We start from the raw sequence: 19184 nt of genomic DNA, 5'->3' as shown, positions 1-19184 counted from the left end.
TTCCCCCAAGGTTCCTATGCCCCTGGTGTGAGAGAAGACTTCCCTCGCTTCCCTGCACCCAGGCCAATTAGGGCCTGGGGGTGGGCGAGCATGCAAAGCCTCCTCCGCTCCCCCCCCCCCCCTTGAGGAGCACGTGGTGCTTCAAAGCACCACATGCTCCTGAGAGGACGGGAGGAGGCTATTCATGCTCCCCCGCCCCCAGGCCAATAAGGCCTGGGGAGCGCATGAAGTCTCCTCTGCTCTCCCCCGCACCCTGTGAGCAGTGTGCGGTGTTTATAGCACTGTGTGCTCCTGGCAGGGTGGAAGGAGGCTTTCTGCACTTCACTGACCCCAGGCTAATTAGGACCTGGGGGCGAGGGAGCATGCAAAGCCTCCTCTGCTCTGCCCTTGCACTGCGAGCAGCGTGCGGCACTTTCAAGTGCTATGTGCTCCTGGCAGGATGGGAAGAACCTTCGCGTGTGCCGCTGCCCCCAGGCCTTAATTGGCCTGGGGGTGGAGGAGTGTGCAAAGCCTCCTACCACCCTGCCAGGAGCATGTGGCGCTTTGAAGCATTGCACACTGCTCGCAGAGCGGGGGCAGAGCGGAGAATGCTTCATGTGCTCCCCCGCCCCCAGGTCCTAATTAGCCTGGGGGCGGCAGAGCAGCAGGGCCGCCGTGGGCTGTATCCACCCACTTGGAAGGCCGGATCCAGCCCACGGTGGCCCTTTTGCCCATCCCTGGCCTAAATTATTCTGGGTACTCCTTTTTAGCAGACCATAGACTTTGATTTTTAATAGTTTAAAATCTCATCTTCCAGTTTTACCTGATTTTTATTGAGTTTATCTTTTTTTTTTTTTTTTAAATCCTTGATTGTTGGAATCAAGGGCAGAATTAAAAATGGGTTCACCAGGACTCACTCCTGGAACTAATTTCTCTGAAGCCTCAAATGGGGTTCTCCAACATATGCCTCAGATTGCTTTGTGACACCTTGGCTATATACTCCTCTGCAAAACTTTGATGTTTAGGCATCATTTTAAGGGCATGTCTACACTTACCAAGGGATCAGTATTGTGGCAATCAATCACCAGGGGATTGATTTAGTGCTAAATAATCCCTGATCTTGCTTTTGTTGACTCTGGTACTCCACTGGAATGAGAAACATAAGAGAAATTGATGGGAGAGTTCCTCTTGTCAATCCCCCAGAGTGGAGACCCCACAGTAACTCAACCTATGATACATCCACTCCATCTATGGTATTCACATAGCCGGAGTTGCATAAATTAGGTCAACTTTACCCTGTGGTATAGACCTGCCCTAATTGCAGTTAAGGAAAATACAGTTTACTAGCAACAAATCAAGCATGCAAGATAATGTATATATATTTGCTTTACCAATAATAATACATACTTCCACAAAAGGGTGCAGTGCTTTGTGTACAACTTTTCAGTTGTAGATCACAAATCATTTTACTAAAGAGGGCAGTATCATTATCCTCATTTTACAGAGGAAGAAACTAAGTCCCAGAAAAGTGAAGTGACTTATCTGTGGTCACCCAGGAAGTCATTGTCAAAGCTAGGAACACCTGGTTCTTTGGAGTCCCTCTGGAAGTGGTGTAAAAATTGGTGAAGTGTGTAAAAGGTTCAGCACTACAGCCATATTGTCTGCAAATATTATTTTACAAAGAGTCAGTCTGACCTAGTTCTATTGCAGTTTATGTATCAGCCTTGCATACTCCTGGAAAAGAAAAAGCTTTTGCAAATGTGCTGTCAAGGGATTACAACATCTGGGAGGAGGTATCATTAGAGAACATGCAGTGTTCATAATTGCTTAGGATGACTTGATGATTTTGAAGTAGCAGCCAAATGGAGCTGTATACAGACACACCCTTCTGATACATGTCTCACATGATCTCCACTCTGCACCAGGTCCTTGCCTCACATCTGTGCTATCCCTAAGGCTTGGTCTAAGCTGGAAAAATAAGTCAATTCAGAAGATGTATAAACAAATGTTTTAATTGATAAGATTATAAACATGATTTGGTCCCAGATCATAAAAGGTATTTCAGTGCTTAATTCCTATTGATTTAAATGAGAGAGAGTTTCATAAATCCATTTGAGGTTCTTTCTGGGCCTTGGCATCTAGTGTAGATGGAGCAGGTCATGTTTAAAAGCCTGTCAGCTGGTCATGATCAACCCTAGACTGCTCCCTAAGGAAAATTTAACTTGTTTTCAAACATGACTTATCTACTCAGTCTAGAGTAGATGAATGCTTCGGCATGATTTTTGCATCAGTAAGGAGGGCATTAAAAGTCAATAGTGAGATCACAGTTAATCCCATGGCTAATAAATGGACGTTTTAAAAATCTGATTTAGAGACAAGCCCAACAGTCTGGTGGTAACACAATAAGTTCCTCTGTGAAGGCGTTTGATTGTGGGTCATAAGCCAACCGTCAAGCCTATGGAGGTGGGAACCCTGTGCAGACAAGGGAGTAGAGAAGGTGAGAGAGTATACAGATTAGAGACTTTGGGTCCTTCAGGAATGGGTGCAACAATAACCCTGATCTTGCAAGCACTTATGCAGATACTAAACTTTACACACCTGAATAGTTTCATTAGCTTCAGAGGGCCTATTTTCATTTGTAAAGTTAAGCATGTGCTTAAGTACCTGCAGGATGGTAGCCTTGATTTGTGTGTATGCTCTTAAAAGGAGCTGGGTCATGTGCAATTTAAAGGTCTGTCTACATTTGCAATTGATGAAAACTTTTGTTGTTCATAGGTGCTTAACCCTCCTGCTCCCCACGAATGTTTTGCTGTGGCAAGTGAAAATGGGAATGCTGCTTTGTCGGCAAGAGCACTCTTCTGCCGATAAAGCAAAATCCCCTCAGAGGCGTGGAAATATTTTGTCTAAAAAAGTGCCGACAAATAGCTTTAATGCAAGTTGAATTTTGGCAACAAGGTTGTGTCAGCACAGCCTTGTCGCTGAAAACTACTTAGTGTAGACATAACCTAAGATAGCACTCTCAGTTACACCATTACAGGTCCATTGACATCAACAGGGGATAGGCAAGAATAGTAATTGTTAGTACTGGCTGATAAGGTTGCCAGGTGTCCGGTTTTGACCTGGATAGTCCAGTATTTGAGTTTCTGTTTGGGAAACAAATTGAGAAAATACAAATGTCCGGTATTTTCTAAATAAGATGTAATGTAGATTGTGATGTAATGTCAAGTGAGTCCGGTATTTTTGTTAAAACCATCTGGCAACCCATTGCCTGGCAATATCTAACTAAAAAGAGAGATGATTACAGATGAAAAGTCAGCATCTGGAAACCATTAGCTTAGCTTTTTGGCCCAGATTCACATATTTAGATACTTAACTTGCATTGATTTCAATGGAAGTTTAGGAGTCTAAATACCTTTGAGGAGCTAGACTTTCATGTTTAGACGTTGAAATACATGTAGTCTGTGCTGCTAATGGGCTGTATAGGAAGTGATCCTGCAACTTGCTGAACACCCACAAACTCCCAGGGAAGTTAATGAGGGCTAGGGGAGGAGGTTAAGTACTTTGCAGGACAGAACTAAGAAAAGGAAAAGGGAGGAGGAGAGGGTTTGTTCATTTAATTTCATAGCTTTTAAAACTGACTATGAAAATAGGGCTATCTATCTCCAAAGCTGGAAGAAAATAATTCATTTTAAAATAAATAATATTTGTGTCTGAGAGATGGGTCAAGAGTCCTGATCTGTTAGAGGAGAAAAGAAAATCCTATTTTTATTAATAAAATAGTATTGTTGTACTTTTGTAATAGAGTTTTCCCTCAGTAAATAATATTGGGGCTGTGCAGAGGCCATTTGGCTTCATTAGCTATTCTCCCAAGTGACCAAACAATTGCTTTGTAAAATGGAGCATTCCTCCTATTCTCCATAAAATAGATATGAATTCTTTGGCCATAATGCAGAGGGAGTGGGTTGTCTCTATTATTTTTGCCTCCATTCACCACAAACCTTCTTGTTTTTGTTAACTAGAAAACTTGATTGTCCTATTTTGAGGTAGGTTACATAACCACAACCCTTCTGAGGTTTCAGTGTGATAGTCTTGTTTAATTTCCTCATTTTCTACTCCCCAGTACAGATCTCTTGTCCTTTGGCATTTGAATTTCTGTTTTCTATATTTTTAACCTAAACCAGATTAAACAGTCCAAATAAACACTGAGTCCAAAAGTCTGCATTCATATTATGTTATGGAATTTATTGGAATTAGCATGACTGTTTTAAATTTGTAGTTGAACTCTCATGGGGAAAGTTAGATTCAGTGATTCATGTAAATGCTTAGACAAATCATTCTTTATTGCATTTCAGAGTTGAATAATGTGGATAATGATGCATAACAATAGAATAGCTTTGCTAGAAACATGATTGTATTCTCTTTATATTCTGAACAAATAGGATTAACATTGTTACAATCAAGCAAAAATATTAGGTTCTGAACAATTATTTTATGAGATAGCTTCCAAATATTTTTAGGCTTGGCAGAATTTGATTTTTGTTTTTTATAATTTAAATGCTATCAGTGTTTATTTTAAGCATTTATTTACATTTTCACACTTGTGCAAAATTGTGGATGGCAGGTGTGTGTTTTTTAATGTTTATCAGTATAAATTTCCATACTTTCAGGAAACTCTGGGGATGGGGGGAAGGAGTCACATGCTAATTTAATAATAGTAGATGAGATTCAAAAAGTGAAAGCTTTACAATCATTACATTATAAAATGTCAACATCACATGGCAAAATATACAAAGTAAATATCCTTAAATTAAATAAGTTCTCAAGCAGTATTTTTTCTTGCTTTGCCTTACTGTACATTTGATTATTATTGATGGAAATATTTTTAATCAGTTTATTGTTAAAAATTTAATCCTTCAAAGCCTATATATTTTTCATATAACTATGTAGTGTGATAAAATGTGGGCAGCCCATAAGGAATAACATAATTCTTTTCTACAGACACAATCCAAAGTTAGCATCACTTTCTTTTTCACCTGATTTTTAAGGGATATCATTTTTGCAGCCCTTCTGATACAAAGACAAACTGCAGTTAGGCGAATTTAAGATATGTCAGTATGCCATTGTTTTGTGTGTGTGTTTTTCATTTATTGCGCTTGAATTAATTTTTCAGAAGCTATCACTTAAACACTTCCTGCCAGATAGAAATCTACTGCTACCAATTCTTTTAGCCTTCCTTCATAGGTCATGTTCTCTAGACCTTTAATCATTCTTCTCGCTCTTCTCTGAACCCTCTCCAATTTCTCCACATCCTTCTTGAAACGCGTTGCCCAGAACTGGACACAATACTTCAACTGAGGTCTAACTAGTGCAGAGTAGAGCGGGAGAATGACTTCCAGTCCTAGTATTCTATGATTCTCATGTCGTGCTCACAACACACCTGTCTAGAGAGCATGACCTATGAAGGAAGACTGAAAGAATTGGGCTTGTTAGTTTGGAAAAGAGAAGATTAAGAGGGGACATGATAGCGGTTTTCAGGTATCTAAAAGAGTGTCACAAGAAGGAGGGGAAAAAATTGTTCTTCCTGGTCTCTGAGGATAGAACAAGAAGCAATGGGCTTAAACTGCAGCAAGGGAGGTTTAGGTTGGACATTAGGAAAAAGTTCCTAACTGTCAAGGTAGTCAAACACTGGAATAAATTGCCTAGAGAGGTTGTGGAATCTCCATCTGTGGAGATATTTAAGAGTAGGTTAGATAAATGTCTATCAGGGATGGTCTAGACAGTACTGGGTCCTGCCATGAAGTCAGGGGACTGGACTTGATGACCTCTCGAGGTCCCTTCCAGTCCTAGTATTCTATGATTCTATGATCTATGTCAGGTGGTTGGAGAAGGTGCATGATGCACATGTGTTTAGGAACTCTAGTGTGTTCCAGAAGCTGTATGCCGAAACTTTCTTCCCTGACTGCACCATCAGGGTTAGGGACATGGACATGTCCATCTGCCTGGTGGGGGATGCAGCCTATCCCCTCCAGCCTTGGCTCATGAAGCCATACACCAGCTACCTCAACCTCTGCAGAGAACAGTTCAATGCCAGGCTCAGCAGGGCCCATATGATAGTAGAGGGCATTTTAGCCATTTGAAGGTGTGCTTCAGATGCCTCCTCACCCATCTGGACCTCAGGGAGCACAACATTCCACATGAAGTCCTGCACAACGTGTGTGAGAGGAAGGGGGAAGCATTCCTGTCAGGGTGCGGGGGCAGAGGCTGACCGCATAGGCAGGGTCTACGAACAGCCACGCACAGCTGCCATCCGACAGGCCCATCAGGGGGCCATGCACATCCAGAAGGCTCTGAGGGAGAGCTTCTCCCCGGGGGACCAGTGACACTCTCCCTTGGTCCACCCCACTGTGGGCTTCTACTTCACCCATAACTGCCTTCCCTCCACTTACCTCTCCCTACCTTCCCTCCCCCCCTTTCCTGATGAAAAAATAAATGACACGTTTTGAAAAACTAAAACCTCTATTTTTTATTTGGGGTCAAAGAACCTGGGGAGAGATTGGGAAAAGAACCTGGGAGTTGGGAGGAGAGAATGTTGGGGAGGGTGAAAACCTGGAAGGAGGGAGCTGGAAGGGGAAGCAGGGGTGAGGAGAGGCTCGGGGCTGGGGCTGGGAGTGGTGCCTGGCTCTGCTGATCCCACCACCATGAGTGCAGGGGCCTCAGTGTCCACAGTGGGGGTAGGTGTTGAGGGAGAAGCAGGAGAGGGAGTGAGAGAGGGAGTCGGAGGAGAAGCAACAGCAGGAGCAGAGGCTGGAGCAGGAGCAGGCCTCATGCTCGGGACAAGGGAGTGCACATCTGCAAATAGGGAGTGGCCCTGCACCAGCAGCTCCTGCCAGGTCTCACAATGCAGCTGGATGTCCTCCTGGAGCCTGTGGTTGCGATCTGCTCCAGGGATCTGAGTAGTGCCAGGTGCTGCCTCTGGAACTTGTCCATGGGTCAGTGGTGCCTGCAGATACTTCGGGTCCGGGAGGCTATCCCGGGTGGTGTTGACTTCCCCCCTCTCACAATTGGTCTGGCTGTGGAGAATAAAGAGAGAGGGTCAGTCATCCCAGGCGACACTGTGCCTGGAGCCTAGCCTAGCCCCCATCTGTGAGCTGAGAGCAACAGTTCTGTCGCAAGCGACGTGTTTGGAACAAGGCCATATGCGCTCTGGCCTGTGGGCCCAGATGTTCCCGGGAGTGGATGCTGCCCCGAGACTGTGGGCACACTCGTGCACAATGTGTGTTTGTGTGTCTTGATGTTCCCAGCCTCCTTCTATAGGTGGCTTGGGAGGGTGTCCCACTCCAGGGTCAGGAGCGTGGCAGGCCTCTCCAGACACCCTGTGGCCAATAGCACAAGGGTCCTTTGTGGCAGCCTCCTGGGGCTATGTAGTCAGGAGCAGTGTGACACATGCTACCACATGCACAGGCTGCTGCTCGATCTGTGGACAGCAAGGGCCAAGTGAGGAGCGCCCAGCTACACCTCCCCCTCCCCCTCTTCCCTCCCATCCCCTCCACCCCTGTATGAATGGAAATTAATGGCACTCACATGATGTTCCTTCCCCGGCCTCGGACGACGCCTAGGACTTCCACAGAAGGGGTTCTGGCTCCTGGGTCAGCTGGGTGGTGATGTGGTCCTGTTCCTCCTCCACCTCCTTCTCTTCCTCATCTCTCCCCCCCTCCTTGTTTCTTCCCCCAGCCCCCAGGATACGGTCCAAATCCTTGTAATAAGGGCAGGTGTCTGACTACTCCCTGGGAGCAGTGGAGCACTGGGTGGGAGCAGCAGACTGGCTTATCTTGGGGGAAAAGCATTTGCAGCTTCAGGGTGGTTCAGGGCTGTCAGGCCTCCTGCTAGCCACAAACCCTTTCTGCTGAAGCTGCAGCTTTAAGAGCTCCAGGGGGTAGAGGGATAGGGTTTTGCTGAGTGTGGACAAAGCAGGCACCAGGGCACGCTAGGAAGGGCTGGAGGCCCCCTTTTTCAAAATAGCAGCTATTCCCTGTCTACACAGCCCCTATTCTGAAATATCTGTTTTGGAATAGGCATTATTCATCATAGAATGAGATTTACAGAAGCCAGAATAAGACGTCCGTTATTTCAAAATAATTTCAAAATAGCAGAATTGCTGTGTAGACGCTCACATAGTTATTTGGGAATAATGGCTGTTATTCTGAAATAGTTTTGCTGTGTAGACACAACCTTAGAGGACCATTTAAATTATGATCATAGTAATAACAGGAAGGTAGCCTAGTGCAACAACAGGCATCCCCAATGCTGAACTTGCACCTCATTGGCCTCTACAGCCTGAACATTTCTATGAGACAAATTCAGCTCCCTGATTTCATTAAAACCTGACTTGCTTCTCATATCGTACAATTCAAGTATCATGTTGAGGTTGCCAATTCCACATACAGCACTAATTCTGAGTCAGTCTCATGACAGTAATAGAGAGATACCTCATGCATAGAGGTCACTCACTTCAGATAAATGGTAAATTCAGGCACATGCAATGGTTTAAGTTGTTGGGGGAGGGATTGAGGGGTTCTTTGTTTTTCCACATTTGCCTTTTTGTTTATACAAAATATTGTTGTGGAAAACATTGTGGACAGTTCTGCCATTGACTCATGTTCACCTCCGTGTCCTTGACTTTAATCTGTTTACATTTATTTCAGATGAGACTTTAGGAACATAAATCTCACCTGCTCAGTGTGGTAACTGAATAGCTGCAACATGTTTTGTCAGAGTTGAAGCTCTGACCTGTGCCTTCCTGCACCGTTCAGGAGGAAGGGGCACTGCTTGTTTTCCTGATTGCTGCCCTCCACCTCAGAGCTGAACTGCATTGCAGGGGTAGGTGAAGTGTATACAGAATATAAGGTTAAATCTTGCAGTCTTTGCTCCACCAAAACCCAGTGATGCTAATGAAAATTTTGCCTGACTACAAAATTTCAAGCCAACTACTTTGTAAGGATTTCTATAAAGAGCTGTTGTCAGTAAAATAACATGTACTGTAAATGGTGCATGTGCCTGTCTGTGGGAGCCAAAGGGGCTTGCTAGAATGTCACTCATCCCATCGGGGGGCATTGAGCTTGGAACCCAAACATGGGTCCCCTCAGAGAATTGCCACTGGACTAGTGAGTCGCAGCACTTTCTTAGATGCATCTTTTTTTCATTTTGTACTTCATGTCATTTCATATACCTTCTTCAATAAGTCCTGTCATACTTCTAAAGGACTTCGTTGTGGTTGTGGTTGTGGCTGTGGTGTAGTAAAAAAAGCACAGAGTACAGTAAATTCATTATTCTCCCCAGGCTACATGAAATGATTACAATGAGATCCAGGTTGCTGCTGGTACTTCTGCTTGTGAGCTTGTGTTCACCTGCACCTAGACTTTCGGTAGGTATCATTTGGCTATAGTTTGAATCATCTCTGTTAGCTGATTTCTCTGTATTGTTTTCAGGAGCATCCACAATATAGTAGACATGGCAAAAACACAAAAAAGACATGGCCCCTCTCCTAAATAATTTGCCCTTTAAAAACATAAATCAGACACAGAGAGGTAGGAGCAGCAGAGGAGTGTTACAACATGCAGGTAACACAGGTGAGAATTGGCTGTTTCTGGATAATAGAGTGTTTACATAATACAGAGAGTTGGGTTTCATTGTGCTTAGTTGGTGTGGATGGAGACATTATATTGTAAGAGTTACAGACCATGCCCAAGTACCCCACAACCTTGTTACAAACCAGTCCGTTTCTTGTAGGCTTCGCTAGTAGAAGGTGGTTTTCAGGATGTATTTGGAATCAGAAGGAGGAAAAGTTGTATGGATGAGATCTGCAAATAGCTCTTCTGGGGCCCAATCATGAGAGGTGCTAACCACCTACAATTGCCATTTAATGATTTACTTGTTATTTTTTTCTCAGTGCAAATTCCAGTTCCATTAATGTAGCTTGAGAGGAATGATGTTCATAGGGTTACAGCACAGCATAGTCAGATCTGCATTCTCTCTGTCTATGCCCCATACTTTCCATGTAACCTCAGGCAAGTCACTTCACCTCTTTGTGGCTCTGTTTCACTGTGTGTAAAATTGTGATGACAATACCCACCTACTTCCCAGATAGGATACTAGAGAAGCTACGAACTCTTTGGAAACTGCTTTGAGATGGAAGGTGCTATGAATGGGAAGCGTTATCTGATAAACTATTTCTGCTAACAACATGCCTAGTCCTATGAGTTCCCACAACTCCAGTTGAGTTTGATTTTTCCACACTAAAGACGAATGTGTGTAATTGGTTTAGGATGTACTTTCTCTCTGAGTTTATCATAAAATACATATTTTAAATGTCAATACATATTTTAAATGTATTTTCATATAGGAGCCTTTCTTGAGCTAACTTTCCACAACATTTAGGGTCTGAGTCAGAATCCCGTACTCATGCAGAATGATATTTCATTACATGAGCAGCCTCAATGGCCCTACTTCCAGAAGAAAATAGTATTCAACCAAAGTAAAACTATCAGAACTCAGCTCATGGGACTGATCCTGGAAGGTACTGAGAATCATAGCTCAAGAAAAACTTCAGGTTTAGCCCTGCAGTAGTCTTTACACACACAAGGAAAACAACTGCATGCAAAATAATAGCTGTCAGAACTGCCATTTTTATAATAATAATAAGAAAGAAAAATCGAAATAAGTGTGTGTCTCATGCTCCTTTCCATGCTCACTCTTCCCTAAAATCTCCACTTTGGAACTCAGGCCTGTTGGAATAGGCACAAATAATCACAGCTTGTTTTTATAAACTAAGTTGACTTGATATTTCTGTGAATAGTGTGAAAATAGCTTTATGAAAAGTAAACAACAGCTCTGTGGTCAGGGAAGAAACAGAGAAAGTCAGCTGGAACAACTGACTTTTTTCCCAGTGGGGTAGAAAAGCAGGAGCGAGGGAGAGCACAGCTACGTGCAGCCCAGGCAGTCTCTGGATAAGTTATGTACCTTCAGACCACCATAAGGAGTGACTGTACTGTGGAAATAACCGAAGAGCTTTCCTTCCAAATGTGGTATAGGGGTCTTAAGCAGTCACAGCCTGCTAAATAAACCACAGAGGGGCTGTCCTACACTAACACTAAATATTTGTCCCCCACTTGCATTACATATTTATTACTGGCACAAACAAACTGTTAGCTGACAAATTAATAACTGCCAATGTCCTTTGTCTTCCTAGACCAGTGGTTTTCAAACTACAGTAGAGTCCGGATTATCCGACCTTCGGTAATCCGACATTCCACTTTACCCAACATAGCCGCTCTGCACTGCTATGCCGCATGCAGCCTCCCCGGCTGAAGAGGCTTCAGAAGTCTCCCGCGGGTCAGAGCCTCCTTTCAGTGCCGCTTTGTCCCCATCCCTGCCTGGCCCCAGCCCCAGCCCCTTCCCTCCCTGCAGTTCCCGGGTGCAAGCCGGGAGAATGGCCCCACTCACTGCCCCGTTGCTCTCCTGGCGCCGCTGATGCCGCTCCTGCCGGAGCCGCTTCATCCCTGGGAGCTGCAGGGAGGGAAGGGGCCAGGACCAGGCAGGGATGGGGATCAAGTGGCACTGGCTACAGTAGAGTCCCTATTTTCCGACATTTTCAGTAATCCGACCACCTGTCAGTCCCATTTAGGTCAGATAATCGGGACTCTACTGTATGGATCAGGACCCCAAAGTGGGCTGCAGACTCATTTTAAGGGGTCACCAGGGTGAGCTTAGACTTGCCTGAGTCCTACTGCCTGGGGTTGAAGTTGATGCCTTCAAGCTTCAGCTCTGGGTGGGGTGGGGTGGGGTGGGGGGGCTCAATTACAGGCCTCCTACCACGGGTTCAAGTGCTTGGGCTTCAGCTTTGGCCTCCCTGTCTGGGGCACTGGGGCTCAGGCTTTGGTTTTGCCCCTCCCTCCTGAGGTGGGTAGGTCTTGGGCAGGTTCAGGTTTTGGTCCCCTTCCTGGGATCTTGTAGTAATTTTTTGTTGTCAGAAGGGGGTGACTACAATAAAGATTGAGAACCCACGTCCTAGACTGTTCACTGTTTGGGTCAGGCACTGAGCCCGGATTCCACCTCACCCTGCTGGGTACAATTGCAATATGAACAATAAGGGGGAAAAGCACCCGAGCGTAGCAGGCCTCTATCTTTGACCTTTGTGTACAGTGTATTTTCCTTACAGAATAGTAAATGTCACCTCACAGAAGGTCCTGGAACAACTTGCTGTCTCTTACTCAAGGCCACGTCAGCAGGGGACGAATATTGCTCTGCATCCAGCCCATAGTCCAAGTTCACACACCTGGAATTCTCTGAAAGGACAGTTGGCCAGCAACTGTCAGTTCTGCCTTCTTGACTGGCCAATGGCTTCTCCGAAGGCAGGAGTGAGAATTTACATAGAAAATGGGAATTGCCAGACTGGATCAGACCCAAGGTTCATCTGTTTTAGGAGCCTGTCTGATGGTGGCCAGTAGCAGATGGTTCAAAGGAAAGTGTACGAATCCTTCAGCAGACAGATGAAGGTTGATCTGCCCCTCTCTCTCCCACACACACACACATATCAAGTCTGATTCTGAACTCCCAATTGTTAGAGATTGGCTTATGCCCTGGAGCATGACGTGTGATGGCCCTTCCAAAGTATTGTTAGTATTGGGACAAGTCTCAGAGGAGTATCCATGTTGGTCTGTATCTGTAAAAACTATGAGTGACAAACTACATCAATGTATGGTTCAGATGAAATCTAAAGGCTTGGCATAGCTTGGAAACAAAACTAGACTCACTAAGAATTTTTTGAGTCATTCAAGCCCAGGCTCCAAGCAAACTCCAGGCTATGGAAATACACATAGTAAGAGTGGCTAAGACTCTTTTATATATACCAGCTTCTGATTTGCTTCTCTTTGATTTTTTTTTCTTGGTGACTTTGGACCAGATTCTGCTTTTGGTGATGTCATTGTAAATGTGGAATAACTGTACTGATTCTGTGGAACTAGTGATTTCAGTGCAGTTACTCCAGATTTACACCAGCATAACTATGAGCAGATTCTGTCCCTTTATCTTTCACTTTTACAGTAAAAGGTCTGAAAAGTCTACAACCTTTAGGACCTCTGGAGCTGCAATGAAAGATACCGATTTTGTCCAATCTGTACCTTATTCTGCAAATAAGTCCACTGATTTCATTAAAAAAGCAGCAAAGTTGGGTACTGGTTGATTAGTGGAATGATGGATCTGTTCGTTAATGCTGCACTGCTGGGATCTCACTGCCAAAACCAGAAAAAAAAACCTCTTCCCCATTGGGCTGAATCAATCAGCCTTGTAGACTGTGCTGTAATGATTTTTGACAGACACAAAATAGCAGCCCTCTCTACCCTGTCAGAGGTCTTAAATTTGAATCCCCTTGCTTCCTCTAGAAAGATGTATGCCTTTGGATCATTGAGAGCTGCAGACTTTCCCTCTGTTGTTATCACTTTAATTACATCATGCCTCTTTTTTTCCCTGTAGAATAAGGACATCTGCTTGTTAGATAACAACAAATTACAGCAAAGGTTAAAACTGCTCCAGGACTTGCTTCAGTTATATGAATTACAACTGAAGGACATCTTGGGGAACAACTATCATGGAACAAAGAGCAAGGTCTTCTCAGCCTCAAGAAGCATGCAGCCTGAGATACTATTACCCACAACTAGTGGAAACTTGATAGTCTATGATCAAGGTAGGAGGTTGCAGTTGAATATAATACACACTGTGAGTTCAGGATATCAAAATATGTATTTCTTGCTGTACCATTCCATTTATAAACAGAGACTCATATTTATATCTTAGCCATCTCCCTTAACAAAACCGGAACAGGAAGTTTATATCTTTAAAAATGCTTAATTTAGAATATGTATTATGTGTATGCATAGGAGGGTTATGGGTAGATCCATGGCCCAAGGCCACTGACCTGGTGTGTAAGGTAGGGCAAATCATTTGTTTCCTTGCAGCTCTCTTTCTCTACCTACATGCCACTTGTCTTGTCCACTTAGCGTTTTGGTCAGAGACTGTCTTTCACTATGTTTTTGTACAGCACTTAGCACAATAGTCCATGGACCTTGTTTCTGTTATGCATCAGATTAGTACTGCAAAAGCATGCTAATACTTTGCAGTTGTCATAACAGCAAATGTGGGCTATTTTTCATTAGGCTAAAATTTTCAAAACTAGGAGGCCTTAAGCTAAAGTCTTAAATCCTGATTTTTGTGCTTAAATAAATGGCCTGATTTCAGTGACTTTGAGAGCTGATTGGTGCTTTTTTAAAAAAAGCTCGCTTGGATTCCTAAATCCTGATTTAGGTTCTTAACTTTGGACACCTCTTTTTGAACACATTGTCCCTGATTCTGGCCTACCGTGCCCCTAGATGGAAATTATATGGACTGGAAACTTTATCAAGCTTCCCTCTAAGTTTCTCTGGAATTCCTTTGGGAAGGGCCCAGCTAGCCCAAGCACACCCTGAGGAAGGACATTTGGCTCCCAGCACCAGCAGATCCACTGTCCTTCAGTCTGTGTCTTCATACCCTGCCTCCAAAAGAGTGTTTCATAGCACTGAACAGGGGGAAAATAATGCTGCCTTAGATTGAGATGACAGTGGTAAAACCTTCTGAGTCCTTTCTACACTATAGCTTCTACTGCTATTATCATTGGTAGACTGCAACAGATGGATCCTAAGTTTGCTAATCTAGATGTAGCCTGGCTGGCCAAAGTATGATACAAACTATTTTTGCTAGAACTATATTTAAATATAGCTCTACAAATTCAACCCCCATGCAGAAGAGCCAGAAATCATTGACCTAGGACTAACTTCTATTGAAGTTTTCTCTTGACAGTAGTCACCTAGGCTATGTCTACACTGGCGCGATCTTGTGCCAGAGCTATGCAAATGAGGCTAAGCGTGGAATATTGCTGAGCCTCATTTGCATATCTAATGAGACGCCATTTTTGCAGAAGAGGCTCTTGCACGAGAAGGAGCTGTTTATACTGCCCCTTCTTGCACAAGAAAAACCCTCTTGTGCAATGCCATTATTCCTGAAAATAATCAGCGTAACAGCATTGCGCAAGAGGGTTTTTCTTGCACAAGAAGGGGCAGTGTAGACAGCTCCTTCTCGCGCAAGAGCCTCTTCTGCAAAATGGCGGCTCATTAGATATGCAAATGAGGCTCAGCGATATTCCACGCTTAGCCTCATTTGCATATCTCTGGTGCAAGATCGCGCCAGTGTAGATATAGCCCTAGTTGCTCTTCCACAACCACTGTTTTATAAAACACTACTCTTCTTCTGCTTAGATTGCTCTGCAGTGTTTAACAGCAGAAAAATTGAAAATGGATACTACAGGATCAGGCCCAGAGCAGACCGAGAACCTTTCTTGGTATACTGTGACATGTCTGATGGAGGGGGATGGACTGTAATACAGCGACGCAGTAATGGCAAAGAGAATTTCAATAGGTATGTAGTTAATATTTCACTGGTACTTTAATTTATTCCCTTAAGGATTGTTGTTATTTTTAAATTCTGTCCAACCCCTGATGGCACCTTCTTGTTAAAAACTGCTATTTTAGGCCACAATCCTGCCAATGTGCAATCGTGTATAATCATCAATAGAGAAGAAAGAACAATGAGATTTTCTGCTTGGCGCTAAACCAAAAAATCTGAAAAAAAATCTAGTTTGATTCAAACAACATTTTTTTTGAATTTTTCATCCAACTGAAGAACACAAAAATATCACTTTGAATTGGCTGAAACACTTCAAGTCAACTCAGAATTGTTGTATTCATTTTTCAGTTTGTTTTAAGTCGATCAAAACATTGGGGTTGTCTCCAAATGAATTTTTTCCATTTTTTTATTCAGTTGTTTTGAACCAAATCTATTTCTTGAATTCAGTGTAAATTCAAATTAATAGTTTCAGGGTCCCAAAATTGCCCTTTTCAATGGGAAAACAATTAGTTGAAAAAAATTCGCTCAGTTCTAGTCCTTAGTGATTAAAACTATTTGTATTATTTGTAAGGGCTGGCAGGATCGAGCCATTTTTAATCATTTCTTTTAGTCATGAGTTAGAATGATCTTGTGACATTTTTTCATTAGATGGTCCTTATCTGTTTAAGTCTTTTTGGTTTAGTGACATTTCATTATCTGGTAATGATTTTGATTCTGCCACTACCTGCTATCAACCTTTAAATGTTATATCTTCTCTCATATCCTGAAAACTGTTAAAGTACCATGTAGTATTTACCCATCTTCCCCAATATTAACGAAGATCATAAATAAGATTGGTCCAGATTATCTTGGCTGAAAGCCATAGGAAGGTGGCTTTTACATGGACATTTCTATACAAAGATCTCCTCCTGCCATTGTCAACCTGACAATCTGGTCTGTTAACTAGTGTTTGGACCAGTCTTATTTAGCATCCTCATTGGTGGTATGGAAGAAGTAGTAAACAGCAGAGCTGGAGAAACAATTGATTTTATGGTTCAGTGGCTGACCCAAAATATCTGAAAACATTTTCATTCTGTCAATTTCTTGTGTGTAATCAACAAAATGGAAAAGCAATTTGAGGGGGTGGAAAAGGTGAATGAGTGGTTAGTTTGCCCTAAGCCAAAATATTTTGCTTAGGTTTTGTGTTTTATTACCCATTTCCTTTTTTAAGTTGCATCTAGTTATATTTCTAATTAAATATTATTTCAAAATGAAAAGGCAGAATATTTCATATTGTTAATGTAGACATCTACCGCATTCCATTTATCCACTAACTCTTGACCTGATTCTGCAAGCACTGCACCTGGCAGTTTGAGTTGGGTTGAACCCATTGTGAGCGAGTGAGACAGAATAATATGTAAAGCACTCAAAGTTGTTTTGTATTATTTGTAATGTGGTGCTATAAATCCATCTTGTCTCTCATGCTTTGAACGGGATATGTAAGAAAAGTGTTTCTTTGAAGCCAAAGATTCACTTGTCAGAAGATTTCACAATAATAGCGTGATTGAGATTGTCAGATACAAACTCCCCAATTTCAGCATTCAGCATACAGGGCTGAAATGGATAATTGTATCTTGCTTCAGGAAATGGGCGGATTACAAACAAGGATTTGGACAGTTCCAGGGCAAGAATGATGAATACTGGCTAGGCAATGAGCATATCTATAACCTGCTGGTTAGAGGTAAGGGTATTATTCCAGCGTTACAACTTCTTACTAGTTGCATTACGTGGTTCACTATGGAATACTAATCTAACAAGATACTGCATTATAATCTAGAAGAAAACACATTAAAAATTGACCTGATGGACTGGCATGGAGAAAGGCGATATGCAATCTACGAAAACTTCCAGATCAAGAATGAGCAGGTAAGACATGAAGTCAATAGAAAATGTTATTGCAAGGACAAGCTTCTGTTTGACTATTAGTACTTCTCTTTCATTCCTGCTGAGATCATAATCATTAGAGTTACAGTTAGAGTTCTGCAAAACTCTTCCATTTTGATTCACAGCTAAAGATGGGTGCCAAGCCACAAAGTTCCTAAATGTGAATTTTAGAAAAGTTCTTAGATTCAGTTCTTGCACTTAGATTCAGTATTTTGGTTTGGCCCATTATAGAGAGAGGGGACAACAGAGAATCATAGAATACCAGAAATGGAAGAGATTTCAAGCTTAATAGCAGATCTGAATCTGAAATTCTCCAAAGCTAAGCAGTATTCAGATATTAGGGTTGAGTCATCTCAACTCTGAAGCTCTCTGTAAAGTTAATTTCATATAGGTTTATATCCTGGGAGTTTTGTTTGAGCTTCAGATTTGAATGATTGCAGAAACTCAAAGCAAGTGCCAGGTTTTGTCTAGTTTGGGGTCAGAATATGATAACATATTTCACATGGTTCACACCTGAAAACCTGAAATAGGCCAAAGTTCAGCAGCTGTGCAGGGAGAGGCGGGGCACTGCATGTAAGTGAAGAGGTTAATTGGTGAGCTCAGGCTCATTGGTTAACTATTTACACTATCACATCTCTACTCCAAATTTGCTTAATTTTTATTAGAGTTTATATAGGTTTGCTTGAAAGTTAACCAAAGTTCACCAGATGTTTTGCCAATCTCACTAGATCTCTGGAGAACCTGTCCACATTTCAATTTTTATGAAAGTTTCATACAACTCCATTTCTGTCAGGTGGTGTCATTTTTCTTGGATAAAAGCAAATGTTATATGAAAAAAAAACTATAGTTTTTACACATCTACTATCTGTCTCATTATGGATCCACTGCACTCATCACTGTCGTATCTGAGCACATTCCCATGGTGCATTAAGCCACATGACCACTCATATGTCATGGGTTGTTGTTTTCTTTCATCCTCTCCCCACGTGCAGTGGAGTGGTTTGGTGGGATGTGAGTGTTGGGTATTTTGGGATTCTATATTTTGTTTTTCATAAATATACCTAGTTTTGTGTGTTTATGTCAGAGAAGGCAAGATCAAAGAGATGTGCCTGGCAGTTGAAATGAAAAGTGGTGAGGTTTGTGATGCTCCATACTTCCTGAGGGAGATATTCCACAGTCTTGGACTTGCTCGTGGAGAAGGCTCCATCTCCCGTGCAAACAAGTGTACTCTTATTATGGAGACTTCTGTTGTGCCAGACTACAGACTGAATTTACCACTTGTGGGTGTGTATCTTCAATCAGTGAAGATTACATGATGGCTCAGAACTCGTCAGAATGCTTCATTCTTCCTACCAGCATTGTCTCTGTCTTGCATGGGTTCAGCTTCACCCAGCTGTTTTTCATCCAAGATCTGATCTCATCCAAGCACTGGAGCATCTTGGTGGTATGGTCATATGTGGTGAAAGACAGGTAGAGCTGTGTGTCGTGTGCATATTGTTGACACATGAGTCCATGTCGTGTGAGGTTCAGTACAATGTTGAGCACTTTATTAGCATAACAGAAATAAGTGCAGTTTTCCCATCACTACTCTTTGATGTGTCCTCTCACTCAGCCTGGCCACTCTGCTCCCCCAAACTGCTGAAAAGCAGGCTGGGGCTGGGATGCTCTGCTTCCCGCCCCTATGGTGAAGTGGAGCAACCTGTCTGGGAGATGGCAGTGGAGTGGAGTGGAGCGGAGCAGGTTGGTGGGTCACTTTGCTTCCCACAGCTCCCACCACTGTAAAAAGTGTGGGG

The 19184-nt window shown here is 42.9% G+C and overlaps 2 protein-coding genes across 7 annotated transcripts in view; one reads left to right on the top strand and one right to left on the bottom strand.

Annotated features, from left to right (window-relative positions):
* The window catches only part of LOC102447345 (phosphatidylinositol 3,4,5-trisphosphate 3-phosphatase TPTE2), a 73233-nt gene extending 60967 nt beyond the window's left edge, over nucleotides 1-12266 (bottom strand). Inside the window, exon 1 of one of the 2 annotated variants that reach the window (XM_025185582.2) lies at nucleotides 12209-12266. The gene's annotated coding sequence lies outside the window, so the exon portion shown is untranslated. Of the gene's footprint in view, nucleotides 1-12191 lie in introns of both variants that reach the window. The other variant, XM_025185583.2, reaches the window with a different exon arrangement.
* Nucleotides 1-19184, top strand: part of LOC102448095 (fibrinogen-like protein 1) — a 36966-nt gene that overhangs the window by 8234 nt on the left and 9548 nt on the right. For 2 of the 5 annotated variants that reach the window (XM_006124911.4, XM_006124910.4), the window contains exons 2-7: nucleotides 8682-8856; nucleotides 9316-9400; nucleotides 13507-13717; nucleotides 15321-15480; nucleotides 17091-17188; nucleotides 17285-17373. In XM_006124911.4, coding sequence (XP_006124973.1) covers nucleotides 9326-9400; nucleotides 13507-13717; nucleotides 15321-15480; nucleotides 17091-17188; nucleotides 17285-17373 — 633 coding nt within the window. In that variant the 5' untranslated portion in view covers nucleotides 8682-8856; nucleotides 9316-9325. Of the gene's footprint in view, nucleotides 1-8681; nucleotides 8857-9315; nucleotides 9401-12387; nucleotides 12531-13506; nucleotides 13718-15320; nucleotides 15481-17090; nucleotides 17189-17284; nucleotides 17374-19184 lie in introns of those variants that run through there. The other 3 variants (XM_075919113.1, XM_075919112.1, XM_025185584.2) reach the window with 2 other exon arrangements.

The sequence above is a fragment of the Pelodiscus sinensis genome, chromosome 1, assembly GCF_049634645.1.
Source record: "Pelodiscus sinensis isolate JC-2024 chromosome 1, ASM4963464v1, whole genome shotgun sequence".
Taxonomy (NCBI): Eukaryota; Metazoa; Chordata; order Testudines; family Trionychidae; genus Pelodiscus; species Pelodiscus sinensis.
The sequence above is the reverse complement of the archived record's forward strand: the minus strand, read 5'-3'. Positions and strand labels throughout refer to the sequence as shown.